At 36.4% G+C, this 21912-nt stretch overlaps 3 protein-coding genes across 3 annotated transcripts; all 3 read right to left on the bottom strand.

Moving 5' to 3' along the window:
* Positions 1-5556: 5556 nt before the first annotated feature.
* On the bottom strand, positions 5557-8594 carry LOC114738411 (putative disease resistance RPP13-like protein 1). The gene has a single exon (XM_028926467.1). The coding sequence runs from the start codon at positions 8561-8563 to the stop codon at positions 7292-7294; it is 1272 nt and encodes a 423-aa protein (XP_028782300.1). The 5' UTR covers positions 8564-8594; the 3' UTR covers positions 5557-7291.
* A 5-nt stretch (positions 8595-8599) lies between these two features.
* Positions 8600-9122, bottom strand: LOC114738629 (putative disease resistance RPP13-like protein 1). Its single transcript, XM_028926700.1, has 2 exons — positions 8832-9122; positions 8600-8713 (listed from the first exon to the last, which is right to left on the bottom strand). The coding sequence occupies exons 1-2, from the start codon at positions 9120-9122 to the stop codon at positions 8600-8602; spliced, it is 405 nt and encodes a 134-aa protein (XP_028782533.1).
* A 2816-nt stretch (positions 9123-11938) lies between these two features.
* On the bottom strand, positions 11939-16190 carry LOC114738328 (probable protein arginine N-methyltransferase 3). The gene is made up of 7 exons (XM_028926368.1): positions 15827-16190; positions 14707-15258; positions 14425-14522; positions 13801-13879; positions 13436-13696; positions 13177-13344; positions 11939-12605 (listed from the first exon to the last, which is right to left on the bottom strand). Exons 1-7 carry the CDS (start codon positions 16130-16132, stop codon positions 12147-12149), a joined length of 1923 nt encoding a protein of 640 aa, XP_028782201.1. The 5' UTR covers positions 16133-16190; the 3' UTR covers positions 11939-12146.
* Positions 16191-21912: the final 5722 nt, after the last annotated feature.

Raw genomic sequence — 21912 nt, 5'->3', positions numbered from 1 at the left:
ATTTATAATTCTAGATGCAAATTGTCTAAACCCATGTGTTAACGCACATGATAGTCCCTAGCTTGATAGTTGTCATATGAGGAAAAAACCACTTGCAAAAACATGAGCCCCTATTGTAAACTGAACTATTATTGTTGTAAATTCCCTAATTCCAATAGTGAAGACTGTCAATCAAAGTGTGATATTTCTGGGGAAAAACAACATGCTATTACTGGACATGTAATCAATACATAATATATGTGCATTCTGATGACATAAAATGAAATTGTTGATAATCCTTATATGACAAATTTTGACACATCCTATGGTTGTCCAAAACACATATCGAGTAGACAGTTCCGTCTTCAATTTCCTCTCAGTTGTGTCTGCATTTGTGAAAGTAGTTCCACAACAGCCGCCGACTGTGTATTTCTTGGATGAGTAACAAGCCACCGCAGCAACTCAGCCCTCATAGAACTGAGTTCTTCCTGTTGCACAACATAAACAAGCATCAAACTAGGGGACACAGTAGAGTAGAAGATTGAGATATAAAAATAACACATTCGTACACAAACACTTAATGAACTCATACTTCTATATAATAAGGAATTGTATATTTAATCTTAATGAACTCATACTTCTATATAATAAGAAATTGTATATTTAATCTCATCTTTCTCTTCTGCGTAGGGCCACTTTCTCAGATATGTGATGACATGAATCCCACAATTGTCACTGGAGAATTGACAAACTCACACTATTAGGTTGTATTAAAAATGAGAAATGCAACACATAAACGTTATTCAAAACTCACGTGTTCTGTTGGAGATGAACAGTGGGGTAGAAGATCTCATTGTTCTCATCTGGATTGGTCAATGACTCCAGATTAGGCTTAACTCTCTTTAGTATGTCAACAAAGTTTGCCCTCTAGACAACAAAAAAAACAACTATCAAATACAAATTTCACTCAACAGTGACAAAATTAGTACATTAACAATTATTAAACTAATACAAATTTGAGCCATCATGCGCTGCCCTTTGTCTTTACGATTAGTTTTTCCCTTCTTTTGCTTTTTCTTGTTGTTCGTAACCTCGTCACTACCATGAAGGGAGTCCAAGACATGAAACCTCAGTGTGCTTGGTTCAAGCACAAAGCAGAATCGGTCATAGCAAATATGACTGGTCCAAACAGGTAGTCACAGTCTTCTAAATTATAGCCTAGATGTTCTGGCAATAGTTCTTTCAGGTGTTTCTCCACCTCTCAAGATCTTTGTTGCTGCATCATTCTTGTCTATGATAGCAAACATTTGACACCATGATGTTATTAAAATCCTAACTTCCATGGAAAATACCCTAATTCTTATTGTGGGATTTCTGAAATGTTGTTGTCGCAGGACAATACAATTCTATGCATTCTCACAGGCACATGCAGACCATAAAGTTGTTAATATCCTAACCTTTAGTGTAAATATTATAGCTTTGTGTGCAAAATTTTTGAATTTTTGTTGTCACAGGACAGTGCAAGTCTATGCATAGTCAAACACAAGTTGTTAAAATCCTAACTTTCAGTGTAAATATTGTAGCTCTGTGTATAAATTTCTGAATTTTTGTTGTCACAGGATAGTGCAAGTCTATGCATAGCCAGACATATGCAGACTATGAAGTTGATAATATCCTAACTTTCAGTGTAAATATTGTAGCTCTGTGTGCAAATATCTAAATTTTTATTGTCACAGGACAGTGCAAGTCTATATATAGTCAGACACATGTAGACCATGAAGTTGTTAAAATCCTAACTTTCAATGTAAATATTGTAGCTCTATGTGCAAATTTCTAAATTTTTGTTGTCACAGGACAATGCAAGTCTATGCATAGTCAGACATGTAGACCATAAAGTTGTTAAAATCCTAACTTTCAGTGTAAATATTGTAGATTTGTGTGCGAATTTCTGAACTTTTGTTGTCACAGGACAGTGCAAGTCTATGCATTATCAGACACACGTAGACCATGAAGTTGTTAATATCTAAAATTAAGTGTAAATATCCTAGTTCTGTATGTAAATTTTTGAATTGTTGTTGTCACAAGACAACATTATTGAATGCATTCTCAGAGATAAACTAGTTAGCACTAACTATGAAATCAGCATCAAATATGTGCCTCTTCACCACAGAAGCTTGTTCCTTATGTTCACCATTCATAACATGGGCAATTAATGACATTATCTGCATATTTATGCAACATGAAAATTAAGATTGATTCACAATATATGCCTATACAAATTCAATTCAGCATCGCACATACCCAGTTGCTTATCCATTGCCCTGGACCAAGGACTTGCAAGTCTTGCCGTGTTGCATAATGGCCAAACATGTCCACCAAAATCCTACACTACAGACATGGAAGCAAAATTAGTGCAGTGATATTATTCCCATCGCAAAAACAACTCCAACCACTCCTTCTACTTACTGTCCAGCCTCCTCTTGTGAACACCAATACAACAAAGTTTATAAAATGCTTCCTTCTCATTGACTTTGACTTTTCTCACGTACGTGGATTAGTATGGTGACTTTACAGTCAGTTTATGACATATTTTGACCTCCTTGTGGGTAGTTGCATCGCTTTTTGTTTTCTCTCCCCTTTATCAACTTCTTTTTCTTTTTCAAATTCACCATCTTTCTTTTTTCCTTCATTTTCATCTTCATCTTCTTCTGACTGTCTTTCTTCATCTTTTTCTTTATCATCATCTTGTTATTCCCCTTTTTATTCATCCTCCTCTTCTTCTTTATCTTTTTCTTCCTCCTCATCTTTTTCACTAATTTTTTCCTCATCTTCAGCTTCATCAGGTTTTTTACCTTTTTTCTTCATTTGCATCTTCTTCTTTTTGTTCTTTTCCTTTATCTTCATTCTCTCCTTGTCCTACCTCTGTAGCATCTTTTCTTATCTTTTTCTTCGAGGGTGCATCTATTCATTCTTAATCTCCTCCTTCTTCTTTTTCTTCATCTTAATTTTCACCTTCTTCTACCTTTTTAGCATCCATTCCTTCATCTCTCCCACTAATAGGCATTTTGCTTTGTAACTGTATCAGTTCTTTCAAAACAAAACTTTTAAGCTTTTTCATCTCACTATTTAATTTATTGTTGAATTTCAACCAAAATTCCTGAATGTCCTGCATATTTAAAAGTTTGTTAGCAAACTTGCATTCACTATCAGCAAATCAGACTAATATATTAGTACTGCTTACTAGGTCTTCGAAACTTGTCTCCCCCAGTTGTGTTACTGACTTGACTTTTGCAGTACTGTGATTGTGCAACAGGCCATGTTTACTTCCTTCTTCTACTTTAATCCCCTCCTTCACAGCGTTATCATCCCAAAACTTTCTTGCCTCGGGTGATTTTGGTACAGCATTCCACAATGGGAACCTTTGCAAGAAGTAAAGCTGAAAAAGAAAAACACAAGAAGTTATTAATCAAAGAAGGCAACATCGGAACAACTTAATTAATGAGATCTTCCATTTAATTATGCAAACAAGTACCAGTAACAAATACATGCAGCCTCCAATGACTTTTGAGGCTTCAGCTTTCCTTTCTTTGCTACCCATATTGTATTGTTGTATTTTTTCACTGAGTTCATCAAGCACAAATATTATCCAATCAAATTCTGCCCACTTATTCTCTATGCAGGCCATTACTTTCAACACTTTCTCACTGACACTTGCACTCCTGGTGGGACAAAGAAAAGTTTCCAATGTAAAGAGAACAAAATAGAACTCAAACATTCCATTATCTTCCTCACTCATTAGCTTTTCTTGAACTTCAGTATATGTCAATGGGATATATTTCCTTTTCAGCTCCTTCAGTTCATCTTTGAAGCCATCTAACTTCACTCTTAAACCTTTATCCTATAACTCCATTAGCATTTTCACATCTTTTGGTGTTATTGTCAATGTGTTCCCCCTGATGGTTAATTGTTTTGTGGGGGATTCAAATGCACGCATGACCTCCACACATAATTCTCTTAGAATCCTGTTCAAGGTCATATTTAACAGCTTCCTACATCCCAAATTTTGTATCTTGTTCTTCAAATTTGTTTTCCTCCTAACAAATTCAGCAACTTCCTTGAATTTAGATGGGGAGCACCGGGTCAAAAATGGTGTCACATATTTCTTCTTCTTTCCTTCTGATACCTCTTCCTCCTTTATTCTATACAGCTCCTTCTCAACATTAGTCATGTTCTTCTAAACTTCTGATGCTGTATCTAACACATCTTTCATCCCTTGTATGTCCTCTTTATTTTTCATCCAAAATTTAGTCTTAAAAACCTTCCACCTTGTAACTTCTCAATCCTTGTTACTATCTTTTCTAACCCTGCACACAATAATTATTGTTTCATTAATCAGTATGATACACAGTTCATCAACATCCATTGCATGCAGCTTCATTTATTAAATGACCTCCACACTTCTAAATACACTAACTATTATTGAAAATTTCTTTACTTCACTTGTTACAAAATGACACATGGCATTGTTCCAGTCAGGTTGCAAATGCATTTATTTGTCATGTAAATTACCTAGAATAAATTGTCAGTACACTGAAGATGAAGTTGCCACAATGAACTTGTTAATGCACTACTTCTTCTAGCAAATTCCCTAACTTCAATTGTTATACCACTGAATATCAATTAACCACTTTTAACTTGTAAATGCACTAGTTTTTCTAGCAAATTGCCTAACTTCAACTGTTATCCCACAAACCACAAACAATAAGTTCTCCTCTCAAGCCCAAACCTTGTCCTAAACTTAACGTTCCCCCTCACAATTTTGTTTACCCACCCTTCATCAAAAAATATCAAATGCACATAAATATAGCACCCACCTTTATCAAAGGCAAAAAATAGAGCACAATAATAGATCCACACAATCAGTGTTTTTTCCTTAATCTACTGACAAATAAATGGATGATTCAGTCACATAAATAGAATTTCATTCGCTTGTCTCACTTACAAATAAACCCAATCACACAAAAACAACATTCAAGATATAGGAGTCTTACCTTCACCAAACTTCACTCTTCTACTTACCTAAAGTCTCTTCTACTTTTCGTTTGTCCTATCTCTATCGCCTTCCAACTGATATCTACTTCTCCTTCTTCTTCCTATTGTTCTACCGACTATCATGCACCAAAGAGCCGGCCTTCCAAGTTTGCTCCTTATCACTAGCAATGGCTACACTGGAACCATGGCCACAGTGATGACCATAGTCTCCTTTAATGGTTGAATTTCTTTGATAGTTTTTAGAGACACAACCGCAATTATGCCTAGAGGGAAGAGGGAATGTGACTAAAATGAGAGAGGGGGAAGTGGGATCATGTTTTCATATTTTTCAACCATCTCATTTCCAAATTTCAGGCAATAATTTTGCGGGGCATTTGAGTATATTGGATTCAAGAATTAATTTCACTTTGTCCTTTGGGTCCCTCAGTGAAGTTTCAGAATCCTTAACTAAAATTTCAAATTTTTTTGGAGGCTGTTTGAAATTAATCCCCATCTGTGATCTTTAATCAAAATTTTCCCTACTTTCTACTTACATATCTTGCCGGCCTTCAACTTTAAGGTACTTGTTGTTGATCTTAATGGTTGGAATATGACAAATCATGGGCCAGTATTTTCCAATGTCCCTCTGACAATGAAGTTCAAGCAAAAGAGAACCATTGATGTTGAGTTCAGTAAGAGAAGGAGGCATATTTCCTCCTCTTGTTATTGACTACAACTTGGTGCATCTATAGATATCCAATTTCTTAGAGAGTTCAGATGTTCTAGCCCCTTGGTGTTCAAAGTTCTAAGCCTAGGCCAATTATGGATATTTAGTCCAGTAAGAGTACCAAGTAGCACTCCTTCAGGTGGATATGCTATTGTGTCTTGAAAAGAAGTGTGAATATAGAAGAGTGTGAGCCCAGAAGGAGATTTACTATGTAGATTCACTGTATTGGCAACAAGATTATCCGAATCAGAGAACTCTAGTGATTTCAAACTAGAGGGCAAAACACCATCTGGAGACAAATTCATTTCTGGACAATCCCATATTGTAAGTGCTTCCAAACTTGGAAGGAGGCTATGCATTCTTTCGGGCAAGGTCTTCAATTTCGGATAGAATTCAATGCTTAAACAAGTGAGATTGGGGGCTGGGAAACCTCCATCGGGAAAAGAGAGCAAATTTGGGCACCCATAAATAGAGAAGGACTGGAGAGCTATGAGATTTTAAGGTCTTTCTTCAGGGTTTCCATCTCCCTTTTTGATTGAAATAGTAAGTGATTCTAGATTCTCACAGTATGAAATTTTTAGAGATTTGAGCTTGGGAAAGAGATTCAATAGGAAAGACCTGAGTGAGCAACAGCATCTTATTTCCAACAATTCAAGTGACTGGGGGTATTGGTTTAAACCAACAAATACTGGGAATTTTGGGTTGGAGTAGAGTGAAGAAAAAAATTGCCCAGAGTCTTGAATTTGAAGCCGTGTTAAGCAAGGAAGGGCTTTTGGCAAATCACCAATCAGTTTAGGACAATCACATATCACAAGTTGTCTAAGATGAGGAAAAGCTATGCAGCTCTCGTTGTCAACTGGGTGACTCCATTTCTCCCATGCTGGCATATGGTAGAATTTCAAAACTTCTAGTGCAGCAAAAAACTCGATAGCATTCACCCCACGAGAAAATTTCCCATAAAATTCTCTTCCAACACTCTGCAACATCTTGAAATTTGAAATTTCAAGCTGTTTTAGACAGGGAAGTTGCCCAAGTGGAGGTAATACATAACAATACTCACAATTTTCAAGGTTTACAGATGAGAGGATACCAAATGCAACGTCTCCGAACCAGTTTGGAAACTCAGTACCTGTATAGTTATGTACCGAGAGTTCTTTAAGGTTCTCCGCATGGGGTCGTAGATGATCAAGTACGCACTTCTCATGCTGTGAGTCATCTATATCAGCACCATTACCCTAATTTAAATCCAGCTATGTCAGATATTTCTTGTCACATAACCTAGCCTCCATAGCCTCCTTGGGATACGCAACATGTTTCAAATTTTTGATCGAGCAAGAACCACGTATATGTGACAACCCTCCCAAGTCACCAACCAAGCAACCATAATCTTTGCCAACTACAAAGTGGCTTAAATGTTGGAGGCTTCTCAATTTACTCGTGTGGTGGAAACTCTTTTATTTGAGTATTTTCGATATCCAGATACCGCAAATTAACCAGATTATGCATTTCTTGAGGTAGCTCAGCAAGATGGATACACAATGTTGCCTTCAGTGTCTATAGATTATATAAACTGCAAATAGAATTAGGAAACCTTTCGAATCTTGTTCCAGATACTTTTAAATAACGAAGATGCCTTAGTAAGCCAATTGATTCAGGCAACTCCTCCAAGGCACTAAAGAATGAGAATGATAGCACTCTTAGGCATACTAGTTTTGAAAATGCATCATCTTGCAATTTATGATCATGAAAAGTAATGCCTAGAGTGAGTAAGGTGCGCAATCGATTGTTTTTGTCCATAGCTTCTAATTTCACAGGTCCATCAGCAACGGGAAACGATAAATAGCGCATTCTTGCGTCAACATTTATATTTGAGTTACCATCTTCTAGTCTAACACAAAATTTGCCAGACACAAATCCAGCCAAGTCATTTATTAGATCATGCATTACAAAATGTTGTCCAGCAGATTGCGATTGTTGAAAAAATGATCTTGATACTAACTCAAGAAAATACTTATCTCCAATATCTTCAATTCTTTCGCCATTCACAGGATTCTGAAGTAAATTTTCAGCCATCCAAAGCAAAATTAAAAGCAAAATTAACTCCTCCTCCTCAAATTTATAACTCTTTGGAATATTGAGCAGTAGGCAAAGCATCGCTTGCTTTAAATATGAAGGGAGAGAGTGATAACTCAGCAGCAAAGCAGGAAGAATATTGCTTTCCATCTCTGTTAAATCCCATATGTCACTCCTTGATATATTTTTCCATTCTTTAAGGTCAGAAGTTGATCGCAGAAGGCCTCCAAGAGTTTTGGCAGCTAAAGGTAATCCCTTACACTTCTTCACAATTTCTCTTCCAATCCTATCAATACTGGGATTTGTACGTGAGTTTTTATAACCAAACGCATGTTTTGCAAACAAATTCCAGCAATCTTCATCAGACAAGTACTTAAGCTTATATGATTCAACAGTTTGCATGATTGATGCAACACGTTGACTCCGTGTGGTTACTATAATTCTACTGCCTTGAGCTCGATATTGAAAAGGCCTCTTCAAATGACACCATTCATCATAATTCTCGTTCCAAACATCGTCAAGAACAATCAAAAACTTCTTTCCACAAAACATCTCTTTCAATTTTGCCTGAAGCGAATTTAAATCATTGGTATAATGACCACCCAAACTAAAAGCCTCCAAAATTAACTTTGTAACCCCAACAACATCAAATTCTTCAGAAACACAAACCCATGCCTTAAGCTCAAACTCCCTTTTCACTCGCTCGTCATTGTATACCACTTGAGCCATCGTTGATTTCCCAATTCCGCCCATGCCCACAATGGGGAATAACCCTCATTTTCTCATCACTCACGTTGTCAGACAACAACAATTCAACAATGGCCTCCTTAACACCATCCCTACCATAGGCCTTGGATTCTTCCGCCAGAGAAGTTGTGGGCGTTTGCGGTGACCATCTAAAGCCTATTCCATCTTGCAAACGAAGAACATCTTTTTCTTCAATAAGACATTCTAACCTCTCACTTATCTCTTCAATGCCTTTCTCATACGAATTCGGAGAACCCAACGAGAAATTCAGTACCTCGTTCGATCTAAACTTCGCCTCAGTCTCGATATCATCCAACAGATCATCGGCATCATATGCAGCATCTTTGAGCTCTTCAAGCCACTCCTTCACCGCAGAATTTCTGATCTGCTTCCCTTCGGCGTCGTCGAGCACTCCTCTTGCAGACAGCAGCTTCATCTTCAATCTCTTGAGCAACTTGTCATTGAGCTTCCTGCTCCTGAACAAAGCAATGACCTCGGGAGAAGCGAGTCTACTGAACAAGACACCGAATATGGGATCCAGAAGAGCTCCGGCCACAAGCTTCATGGCATTGTTCCTTTACTCCTAGTAAACTAGAGATCAATTTATTCAAAAAAAAAAAAAACTAGAGATCAAGTCAATTCAAGAGTGGAGTTAATCCGATAGACTATCAGTATCAACATAAAATGGAAATTTTGCGCTGACACTTGCAGTTCAAGAGGCAGAAGAAACTTCCTTGTTATAGTGGGGGAGGCCTGCTTGATGATTGTGAAAGCTAACAACCAGTAACGACTGACATTTTGAGAAAAGAAAAAGAACGAGAAAGAGAGGGAAACTTCAACGACTCACGAGTTCACCACCGGATCACATGCTATTGAAGATTGAATTGAAGGGTTCACATTTAATCACGTCAATACTTTTTGTTTGTTGTTGCGGTTTTTTTTTTTTGGCCTGAAGTTTGTTGTTGAGGTTAGTCTTTGTTTTCTTGGAGTAACTATAAAAATTCGAAGAGTGAGAAATTTGTTATCTAAAACTTGTCATGCAAATGTCTCAGTTGTCATCATTAAGGCTTTTTAATTATATTTTTGTCTTAAAATTTCATTGGAATCCTTCATTCTTTTTTTTTTTAATCAATTGTTGAGGTTAATCACGTCAATACTACAATACTATTTGCTCATTTGCTGACGCATAGAGATAGTCCCTGCTCCCTTGAGTTTTGGGAAAATTAATATAGAAATTTTATAGAATTTTACCTAATTTTAATTAACTTTTTATAATTTTTTACTCAGTCTTTATAAGTTTTCTAATTATTATTACTTGTTATGCTTATAATTTGTTAATTGGTGAAAGAAACGACATTAGCAAAAGATACCATGACTCTGATATACTCTATCTAGTTCAAAATATAAGCTAAACTTTATCCATTTACGTTTATTAAGAAATTAGTTAAAATCAGTTTAAAATAATAAATATACAACGCATGTATTTTTTTTAAAAAATATGCCCTTATTAATAAAAAGAATAAATAAAATATGCAATAAATGAATGAAAGAGGAAAGAAAATATGTGGGGGTAAAATTGGAAAAAAAACTCATAAATGCTTAAATAAAAATGAATGTTATCTTATGAAAGAAAAACCAAACCATTCTAACAAAGTTTAGCTTATATTTTGAACCGGGGGAATATTAGAGTAGTTTTACCACATGCCATGAAATAATTATTAGAATAATATTTTTACATTGGTAATAAATAAATAAACTTTATTTCATCATTGTATCTTTTTTTTTTTACCAGAATTTCATCATTGTATCTTATTTTTAGGAAAACTTTTTTATTTTATATTCTAAACCAACTTAGGTGTCATTTGATTAATGTTCACATCAACCTTAAATAAGCATGGAGGTTAATGCCTATAATTAGGGGGGGCGAGTGTGAGGATCTAATTAAAAAATATTACAAGGATTTGATTAAAAATCATGTGATGCAAAATGTTGAAAACATCTTGAATATATTTGTTGTGGGGACTAATTTTTCTAATTATTCATTTGGATATGAAGAAAAGTCTGGAAGAAAAAACATGGAAGGAAAAAATAAACAAATTAAAAAACCTGCGAGAATGATAGGAAAAAAAAGAAAAAGAAAAAGAGCAAATGTTAATACGATAGTAATATCCTTATATCAATATATATTATATCTCATATAATTGTGTTTATCAAAATTATATTAAAATTATCAACAAAATTTTTTAAAATCAAAGTATTTTAAAAAAAAATATATGAAGTTAAATCTTTGCTCAAATTTAAAATATCAAGTTAAATTTAAAATATTAAAATTCTCTTTCATTCTTATCTTTGCTCAAATTTAAAATATCAAGTTAAATTTAAAATATTAAAATTCTCTTTCATTCTTGTTCAAGTTTATAGTCTGATTCTATTGGGATTTTTTCATCACACCAAATGCTATAATTAGGAGTGAAAATAGGCCAGGCGGCCTATTAGAGGCCTGTGGCCTGACCTAGTTTATTTAAATATAAAAGCAAGTTCATGCTTGTAAAAAGATCTATTTACCTTATCAAACCAGGTTTAGACTTGATAATAACCCTATTAGGCTTGTCAGGCAACCCAGACCTGTTATTATTATTATTTTTTGGGTTAAAATTATAAATTTATAAGTTCTGAAATTTAACCTAGATCATTCAAGTTGTTCCCATTTAGCTATTCCTATTCTTGATTATCTCATTTTTGGTTTATATTTTGGATAATTTGGATTGAGTTATTGTAATTTTGAATTGATTTATATATGCTTAAAATTTGTTAAAAATACAGACTTCTTAATAAGCCACAGGCTAGGCCAAGCCTACGCAAAAAAAAAAAAAAAAAAAAGCCTTTCACAGGCCCCAAGCCAACAGGCCTTGCCACAAGTCTAACTTGTTTCCACCCCTAGCTATAATATACTATTTCCAAACATTTATAATTGATACTCCTCTGGTCCTATTTATAAAGCAGAGAAAAAAGGTTTTTTTTTTATCCTATTTATAAGTCACTTCATTAAATTTTCAGTGTGAATATACTATTTTGTCTTTCATTTATTATAATATAAGTAATTATCCCTTTCAAAAGTTGTATGTATTAAATATAGGTAAAGTTGGAAAATCATTATATTTTAATAAAGAGTTAATATATTTTAAAATTTTTCTTGATTTGTGTAAAATATATTAGAAGTGCCTTATAAATAGGACAAGAAGAGTATCATGCAAATTATTGGTTCAATTTTTTGAAACAAAAAGGGAAAAGGGCTTCTTTGTCCTTGCATTACCAAAAGGAAATCATAGGGGTTGAAAAGTAAATTTGCACGAAAATTTAAAACATAAATGCTCAGGGAAATGCACCTTAAATCTAACTAGTATAATATTTTAGCTCAATTCAGGACTCATACACATACAACGTAACAAAACTGTGAACTAATGTGCGCTCAAAGGGCATCTAGAAACATAAATATTTCATCAGGAAACATAGTTGCCCAAAACTGATTGCAAGCAAACAACAAAACTTGCCAGTAACATGTTTCTGCTGGGGTGGTCCTTCAGCCTTTCTACTGCAGACTAAAGAGTTGTGCAGGCCAACTGCGTCTCCGACCATCAGGGCCGACCCCAACAGCTTCTAAGGAAATGTCAATGCTGCGGTGCTCTGTAGATCGGACAATACTAATGCGCAAATCAATCTTTGCAGCTGGGTAAACTTCAGTACCAATTGCTGCAACTTTACCTCCAGTAGCTTTCTCAGATCTCATAGCAATGGGTTCCCGGAAGGTTAAGATTGTTTGCGACCAATGTGTTTTTGGCGTGTACGGAGATGTTGACAACACAGCCGGTGCTTCTCGGCAGAACCTGCTTGTAAATCCAGTTTCAAACCACAGGACAACTCCATAACAGCTGCAGCATCCTGTTTTTGAATCTAAATGTTTTGTGTTGCTGGCATTTGACATTGGCTCCAAAGTAGCAGTTGCAGTGAAATCCACTTCATTAGGCTTCATAGTTGCCAAGTCAAAAGTCTAAAGGGGCAAAAGAACATTAACAGTCAGCAAAACTACAAACTGGGTTGTGAATTTACTGAAGATAAATTATCCCACAAGTAAATCTACCAACTCTGCCCAAATCAGAAAGTTTATTCTGCCACTAGCCAAGGGGAATTTAATTTACTGATGACGTACTCAAAGCTGAAAACCAATGGCCATTAAAAAAAAAAAAAAGGCACGCACACTAACACACAAAGTAAATTTCTGTTTTTGTCCCAGAAAGAGAACCAGCTTCACAATTTAGCCGCCCAATGACAGCAATTTATTTGGACTTGGCGTGGTTAAGGAAACAGGAGAAGTGCAGAGAAAACATTTTTGCAATAAATTACTTATTGATGACGCATGAGCCATCAAGTGTCTTAAATTTAATAAGATGATTCACCATAAGCAAGCACAGAAAAGTTTGAGTTTGATCTAATTGCATGTGCATTTCAAAACATTTTAACTGATCATTAGAAATTGAGACAACCAATCAAAATATTCAGCATTGATAAGAAACTCAAGTACCACCACGCGCAACACATTCACATTCAGAAAGTGAACCAACCTGAAGAATCACAGAACTGGTGACCAAATCTTCACAGTCCAAAACATCAACTATTGGAAATTGCGCAGCATCGTTCACCAACTCCTTGCCAATGGAAGACATGTCAAAACCATGCACGTTTTCCCAAAAAGGAAGACTTGTACCCCCTTTTCCAAAACCCGCAACAAACTAGAAGAGGAATGGAATGGAAAACATAAAATTAGAGTCAGACAAAACCACAACAATAGAGAAAAACAAAAGCCTTTGACAGGGGACTCACAACGGTCGCTGTATCAGGAAGAATGGCCCCTCCAGGCTTCAACCATCGGTCCCTTGCATAGAGGACTGAGCTAAGCATAGACTCATACAGCAGGCAATATCCCATCCATTCACTTAACAATACATCAACGCTGTGAGGTTGAAGTTCAGCGTTTTTATCAACCTCTTCAACCATACCCTGGACCACTTCCATTACTCCCTTCTGGTGGCCATCGGCTTGACTTTGGTTTTTACAATGCAAAAGACCATTATCATTTGCAACCTGAATAATAAGATTGCAAGCCAAAAGAAGGGGGAAATAATTGAGTTGCAACACCAAAGATTGAGCTAAAAGATATAATTCTATAAACTATCGAATAAGAAAACCTTAGTCGCCACTGCTGCCATCTTGGCACTAGCCTCAATTGCAATCACCCTTGACGCGCCTGCTTGAGCTGCAAATAGGCTAGAGAAAATTTTGAAAAAAAAAAAAAAAGAAGATATGTCAAACTTTTGAATTGAATGAATCACCAAACACGGTAGATGATCAGAAAAACAAAATATAGTTCATAAATCAACATCATATGTGTAGGAATACTTTTCCTCCAAATTCATATTTATCATGTTCTCAGCTGGGAAAATTAATTTATGGCTGACGTGATTATAAACAAGGGCTTCTATCTTATATTGTACTCATATCTACATGGGTAATCCTCTAATTGAATATACCTCTAGTCCTAAATATAACATCCACTCTGTAATGCACTTTGCACTACAAAGTGGATCTTATATTTAGGACCTGAGTAATATATTTCTTGAAAGAATTATAACAAAGTATAGTCCTTTGATCATGAATTATACTTGGATTGTGACACTAATAACTTCTAAGAAAATATTGATAAAATATTAAAGAGAACTGAATCAAAACTTCAATATTTTATAATCTAAGATATTACTATAAAAAGCTAGCATTAGCAGTATTACGTATTCAATAAAAATCATGCATCTCACCTGAGGATTCCAGTTCCGCAACCTACATCCATGACTACAGCACCCTTTAGGAGAGAGGGGTTCTTCAAAATAGCTTTCCCATATGCATCCATTCTTACCTACATGAACATTGCTATGACTTCTACTTTAATGTATGTATACATAATATATATAAAGAGAGAGGAGGGAGGGAGAGCATGGTAGATAGCATTCAATATTCCAATTGAAGCTTCAATTTTTTCTGAAATTAAGAAAAACAAATTGAACAAGAAGCCACAGAAAAAAAAAAAAACTACAGCTAACCTTATCACTGAGCATCTCACGATGAATGCCAAATGAACTATAAGCTCCAAAATAATTTTCATTAACCTTCATGATGTGCTTTGCAAGACGACTTGAAGAGTTAGAGATCAAATGTCCTTCTTGACTTTTGTCATTTGATGAAACAAAACCTCTTGAGTCCTTATCATTAATAAGATCCTTGTCTGATGAACTAGGACTGTTAATATCATTAACAGAAATAGTAGTTCCCTTAACTCTAGACATATCATAGTCATCAGCATTAAGTACCATCTTTTCCACAGTATTCTGATCACCACCACAAATCTCTTCAGAGTTCTTCAAATCCCCCACTAGTTCCTCCTCATTAATTGGTGGAAACTGCTCATCTTCAATTTCTTCAGATTCATCAAAACTGTACAGCAACGAATCATCTTGTATGAAAGGCTTTAGATATCTCTCATCATCCCATAGACACTTAATATCCTTCAAGTTTACTGTGTCATGCAAATGATTCTGCAAATCTTTGTTGGACTGGAACGTCAATCCACAACACCAACATTTGTTATCCGCGACCTGATGGAAGACAGTAGAAGAACCCATAGTTGGTAAGAATATTTAAAAGTAAACATCCACTAGCAAAAATTTGCACAGTTCTTTTGTTTTCTCATTTGGCCAATAGTTGAGTTCAAGCATTCCGAGAATTAACGCAATGTTAAAAGTGGGTTACCATTGAAAGATTGCTGTCTACAAAGGGGCTATCAACGAAGTCAGAATAGCAACACGTAGTTGCTTAAGCTTTTCATTGTTTATAGCTTCCACTTTCTTATTCTCATTAACAAACCCACAATACGAAGTAAAGAGAGGAGGAAATTGGTATTATCAGGCACTAACTTAAATCTTCTAAACAAAAGGACTAATCGCAATGTAAGACATTTTGGGGGAAACCAATAGCCTAAGACTCGTGCTAAAATGTAATATATATGAATTTCAAACAGAAGGGCCATTTCCTTTTCTGGTGCTTCTCCCGCTCCAAGTTCAGTAGGATAGTTATACAACCGGAAACAACAACTCAATTCCCGCAAATTTATCAAATGCTTGTGCATGTTATTCGACAACAACCACCCCTTCCCCAAATTCTAACCTGTGAGCGTATGTAATTAATGAGCTTGAAAGAGCCATAAAAATCCAAGCTAAGAGCTTTCCTAATGCAAGGAAAATCAAAGTAGTGGACTTTGGCGCAGTGCTCAAACAAGGAATCGCACGAACTATACTTGGAATCGCAGAAGAGACAGAGAAAATCCGATTCTGAGCCTCCCTCTCCTCCCTCATCCTCATCCCCGTTCCAGTCATCCCAACCTTCTGACTCCCCCTCGCCGTCTTCTTCTTCTTCATCAATTTGTTCCTCAACTCTGTAAGCTTCGGGTTCTTGATTAATCCTGGAGGCCATAAGAAGTTCACTTATGATCGATTAGCGGCTAGTTACTGCGCATACGCTTAAACCCTAAACCCAAAGAATCAGGGACAGTTGATGAACATGCTGTGCATTTATTTCTGGACAAAACTGCGTCTCCTTTTTTCACTTTTACCCCTTAATTTTATAAAATTTTATTTGAGTCCTTTCATATTGACATTTTGCAATGTGAAAAAAAATTGGTTGAAATGGAATGAAAATTTTTTTTAGCGATGGCATGTTTGGTGAGCATGAAAAAAAATAGTTTGACGAAAAAGTTTATATTTGGCTGAATAAAAATAGGTTGAAAATTTGTGTAATTTTACCATGTTACCCTTAATAAAAAATATAATATTATTAAATAAAAATGTTCTTTGACCTTATAGAATAATAATATTATTAAAAAATCAATAATTCAAAATAAAAATAAAAATATATTATATTTTAAATAAATATAAATATTCAACATAAATAGAAAAAATAATTATAGGTATTAAATGATTAAAAAATAATTAAATATAAAATATAAATAATTGCATAAGGAATAAAAATGAATTCATAAGCAAAAAAAAAAAAAAAGAAGAAAGAAAGAAAGAATATATAACCAAACAATTTATTAATATAAATGGACATAAAAAAAATCAAGTAAAAGGTGAATTTTTAGATGACATATAATTTAAATGGTTAAAATGATTTATTATTAGAAAACTTTTAAAGTTTAATTTTTAATGCAACAAGACCTATTTTAAAACTCTTTATGTTTAGAAAGATATTTGTTGTGATTAAATAAATAATTAAAAGAGAGAGAGAGACAAGGATGGCAAGTGCAAGCAAGAGAAAGAGCTCGGCGCCAACATCGGAGGAGAGAGACGCACTGATTCATAGTCGAAAAAGGGTTAGGGCAAGGGACAAGGAATTCACAAATCAATAGAGGTTGATTCTGAGGGTCAAAGATTAGATGCAAGAGGAATCCCTTGCTGGTGTAGAGGGAAGCAAGAAGGAAGTAGATGCTAGTGTTGTTGATGGGAAGGCATAAGCATAAGGGGCTGGGACTGGTTTCTAGTGGAAGTCTTTCAAGCAAGCTGTAACAAGAGAGAGGGAGGTCATGGAGCCGGAGGAAGACTGGCGGAGTGGGGAGAAGTGGAAGAATAGAATTCAAGTCATTATGACGAAGCAAGAGCCGAATGTTATTCTGAATCAAGGAAGGGAACGTTTAGGTAAGCGTTGGCAAAAGGCATTGATTGTTAAGTTGTTAGGTCGCATGGTTAATCCTAAGTATTTAGATAAGAAGCTTCAACAATTGTGGGCAAGGCAAGGGGAAGTGAACACAATTGATGTAGGAACAAGGTACTTTGTGGTGCAGTTCTCGGATGATGACCACGATTATGATTTGGCTCTCACTAGCAGCCCTTGGCATATCTATGACCATTACCTTTTAGTACAGCCGTGGAAGCTAGAGTTCGAACTAAAGGAGACTATTTCCAACATAGCCTCTTGGATCTATATAGCGAAGTTGCCTCTTGATTATTACGACAATAAGATATTGTATGTCTTGGGGTCACAGGTCGAGAGGGTGCTGAAGATGGATGATAATATGATACGACATAAGAAGGGCAGGTTTACGCGCATCTGTGTTGAACTAGATTTAAATGTTCCTCTGAGACCCCTGGTTTTAATTAACAGAAAAGCAAAAAGAATTTAGTATGAGGGTATTCATCTTACATGTTTTCATTGTGGATGATACGGACATGATACGGATCATTGCCCGAGTAAGAAGAGAGCTCAGGATGTTCCAGTCAAAGATGGTGAATGGGATGAGATGAGTAAAGGTACATATGCTGGTATGAAGGTAGGTGTGAACCAGCCACTAACGAAGGTAGAGGAGGTAGTGGCCTTGGAGTTACGCTATGAGTCATGGATGGTGGTGTAAAGAATACAATGAGTGAAATGGCCAGAAGGCTCAAATGGGAAAGGAAGTGATGCTCGGCTAAAACCTCAAGATGTTATGGAGGAGCAGGGATCATGATTTCAATCGGTGATTGTTGAGGAGGGCGAGATTGTGGGAGAATCAATGGTACTGGAAATCGCAGCTGAAATCCTAAACAAGAAGTATTTGGAACTGGCAAGTAGTAAAGGTGCTTCTGACAGGCCTACTTTGTGATCAAAAGTTGGGCTCAAAAGTAGATCTAAGGTTAATGGAACTAAGACTTTTGGGCTGCAAGTAGTAAGGGTGCAAAATTGGGCTAACAGTGGAGAGGGCACTCTGAAAACTAAAAACGCTACAGGGAACCAAAGTGAGATACCACAACTTTTGAATGCCAAAGTCAAGTTGGGCTTGGGCCTCAATGAAGGAAAGAAAGTGGATTAACATGGTATGGTGAAGTCTGTGAATGGAAAGCATGAGACTAGTAGTCTTAACCGAAACAGTTCAGCAACAAAGGTACAAGCCTGTCACGTTCAGCAAGGTAACTCTAAGGCTGTTTTGATGGAGGTGGTAGAGGATGAACCACTGGATCCTAGTGCAAATTGTAAAATGGATTTCATTGTCCATTCAAATCTGCTATCTACGGAGCTTGGTGTTGGTGCAAAGGACGATGCTTCTACCTCCTCCAAGAAGTCACAATGCTAATAGGTTGTTGGTGTTCCCTTATATCATTTCTTTATTTTATGGATATTAATTTATGCATATGGAACTCAAGAGGTGTTAGGGGAAAGAGCTTTGGAAGGTTGGTGGTCGAAATGAAGAAAAGGTATAGTTTCTGTTTTTTGGCCTTGTTAGAGACACGATAAAGTAGCAGTAAGGCTTAGGCACTCGCTATACATGTTGGGTTCAAACATGTTGCAGTAGCAAAAGTCGATGGCTTCAGTAGTGGGATTTGGTGTCTTTGAGAAGATGGTGTCGATTTTACAGTGACTCGAGGATATTCTCAAGTTTTGCATGGCACTTTTAATGCAGGAACAGAGAATGCATGGGATTTGTCGGTGGTGTATGGCCACCCGAACTTAGTTCAGAGACGTGAACTCTGGCATCAACTTTGTACTATCAAGGAGAATGGTGTGAGAAGGTGGTATGTGGGAGGTGATTTCAACATTATTCTTGACAGCAACAGGCAACGTTCAATAGCTCGGGACTAAGTATGTCCAAACCGTGACTTTATTAAATGGTTTCATGAGAGTGAAGTGTCCGATTTAGAGTTCCATGGACTACAATTTACATGGAAGAGAGGACAATCACAGAGTCAATTAGACCGTGTTGTAGCAAATTCGAAATGGTTTGAATGTTTTCACTCAGCTTCGGTCTTACACGTACCGATGTTCAAGTCAAATCATTGTCCTCTGTTGTTAAAGCTCCAAGGTAATATTTCAAAACCTAAGTCTAAGGGGCCTTTTCATTTCTTTGCACACTAGGTTACAATGAAGACTTTGCACCTCTGGTTAAAAGGATTTGGAGCGATAGTAGTAGTTGGAGTGATAAGGTTGAGATTTTTACAAAGGAACTATAGATATGGAATAAGAGAGTTTTTGGGAATATTGGGAGAAAGGTTGCTTTGCTTGCGCAGCTCGAACAAGTTATTAATCTTTGTCATGATAGTCCGTAATGGGTGTAGAAGAGAAATATCTTTTACAAGAGGAGATGATATGAGTTCAACGTTTGAGATACAAGGGGTATAATCATGGTGACAAAAATACTAGGTACTTCCATACTGTTACCAAGTGCAGGAAAAAAAGAAACTTTAATGAAGCTCTACAAGATCTGGATGGGCAATGGTGCTATGATGAGGAACAACTTAAATGTAATGGTACAAGCTTCTTTCAACAACTACATATGGTTGATATAGCCTGGACCCCCATGGTGAACTTTGGCAGATCATATCCCGATGTGCCTGTTGCGAAGATAGAGCCTTTAAGTTGGGCTCCTTCTCCCCAGGAAATTAAGGGCACGGTGTTTAGTATAGGAGCTTCGAAAGCCCCAGGCTCGGATGGTTTAAATCCTTCGTCTTACCAAAGTCAATGGGATACTGTTAGTGCGTCAGTGATCTCCTCAGTACAAGATTTGTTTGCCTCCCTGATAGAATCAAGCAATTGAATAGTACTAACATTGTCCTAATCCCTAAAGTTGATGTGCCGCAAACGTTTTATGACTTTAGGCCGATCATTTTGTGTAATGTGATTTACAAGGTGGTGACTAAAGTCCTAGCTAATAATTTGAAAGTGGTGATGACTTTGATTATTACTCCTAATCAAGCTAGTTTTGGACCAAGATGACAAAGTTCGGACAATATTATTTTGGCTAAAGAGGTTGTCTACTCTATGCGGGCTTCGAAAAGAAAGAAGGGTTTTATGGCATTGAAAATAGATTTGGAAAATGCATATGACAGGGTGCACTAGGAATTTGTTTTCCAATGCTTATTAGAACTAAGGCTCCCACATGAATTCATTAACATTGTTCACTACTGCTTATCGTCTGTGGAAATGCAAGTCTTATGGAATGGTTCTAAGGGAGCTACCTTCAATCCAACTAGGGGTATTAGACAAGGAGATCCTCTCTCCCCGTATCTCTTCGTTAGTATTACGGAGAAGTTGGGTCACCTTATTCAGAGTAAGGTCAATTATGGTAATTGGCTTCCCTTTCGTTTAAAAAGTAGTGGTACTTCTATATCCCACTTCTTCTTTGCTAATGACCTTGTCCTGTTTGTTGAGGCTAGTTTGGACCGAGCTGGTTTGATCAAAGCTTGTCTTGATGACTTTTGCGCAGAATCTAGTGAAAAAGTTAATAATTCAAAGTCACAGATTTTCTTCTCCCCGGATGTTAATCATAACCATAGAGAGGAGATTAGTAGCTTTCTGGGATTCACATCGACAGCTGACTTAGGGAGATACCTGGGAGTCCCTTTTTACCATAAGTGGGTCTCGAAATCTACATATGAGTATATCCTGGGCAAGATGGACAAGTGTCTCACTAACTGGAAAGCCAATACTCTTTCAATAGCAGCTAGGCATACACTTGTCTCTTCTATTGTGGTTGCTATTCCTAACTATACTATGCAGTCGTCTTTATTACCGATCAATATTTGTAATAAGATTGACCAATGTTGTTGTGGTTTTTTATGGGAAGTACGAACTCTTCTAGAAAGGTCCACCACATTGCTTGGGATGAAGTATGCAAACGGAAAGATGAAGGCGGATTAGGACTTAGACAGGCACATAAGCAGAATATGGCTTTTATGATGAAGCTAGGATTGGGCCTTATTCAATGAAGAGATGCTTCATGGATTCAGTTTCTGAGGGAAAAGTATAATTGTGGTACTGATATTATACCATAGATTGAACACCGTAGGTGTGCCTCACATGTTTGGAAGTGTATTTCTCTTGCTTGGGAAAAGACAACTAAAGGTATTGGGTGGTCTCTAGGTGATGGTACTAAAATTCGCTTTTGGGAGGATGATTGGTTATCGAACTATAAGAACCTTAGTCCTTATACTGTTCGGCCAATTGATGAGTCTATGCATGATAAGAAAGTGGCTGACTATGCATCTGTTTCAGGGGTGTAGGAGTGGCATATTTGGGACCTTATCTTCCTCTAATAGTCCTTAATGATATTGAACAGGTGCCTCTTTTAGATTTAGGGGGGAGTAGTGATACTCCGTGATTGGTAGTGACAAACAATGGAGTATTCTCAATTAAGTCAGCCTATGAAATGTTGTGTAGCCACAAAGTCTCGGGTAATAAACATATGTGGCATAAGCTGTGGAAATTACCGGTCCCGTAAAGGTATA

The sequence above is a fragment of the Neltuma alba genome, unplaced genomic scaffold, assembly GCF_004799145.2.
Source record: "Neltuma alba isolate B1F8T4 unplaced genomic scaffold, ASM479914v2 tig00002811_pilon, whole genome shotgun sequence".
NCBI lineage: Eukaryota > Viridiplantae > Streptophyta > Magnoliopsida > Fabales > Fabaceae > Neltuma > Neltuma alba.
Note: the sequence above shows the minus strand (reverse complement) of the source record. Positions and strands in the feature narration are given on the sequence as shown.

What these genes read in the sequence shown, in the direction of transcription:
- LOC114738328 (XM_028926368.1), bottom strand. Translation starts at nt 16,132, where the DNA reads ATGGCCTCCAGGATTAATCAAGAACCCGAAGCTTACAGAGTTGAGGAA. An exon ending in TTAATTACATACGCTCACAG is followed by an intron (nt 15,259 to 15,826) that starts GTTAGAATTTGG and finishes GTCTTCCATCAG; the next exon opens with GTCGCGGATAACAAATGTTG. An exon ending in TGCGGAACTGGAATCCTCAG is followed by an intron (nt 13,880 to 14,424) that starts GTGAGATGCATG and finishes AATTTTCTCTAG; the next exon opens with CCTATTTGCAGCTCAAGCAG.
- LOC114738411 (XM_028926467.1), bottom strand. Translation starts at nt 8,563, where the DNA reads ATGGGCGGAATTGGGAAATCAACGATGGCTCAAGTGGTATACAATGAC.
- LOC114738629 (XM_028926700.1), bottom strand. Translation starts at nt 9,122, where the DNA reads ATGAAGCTTGTGGCCGGAGCTCTTCTGGATCCCATATTCGGTGTCTTG. An exon ending in CGAAGTTTAGATCGAACGAG is followed by an intron (nt 8,714 to 8,831) that starts GTACTGAATTTC and finishes AAGATGGAATAG; the next exon opens with GCTTTAGATGGTCACCGCAA.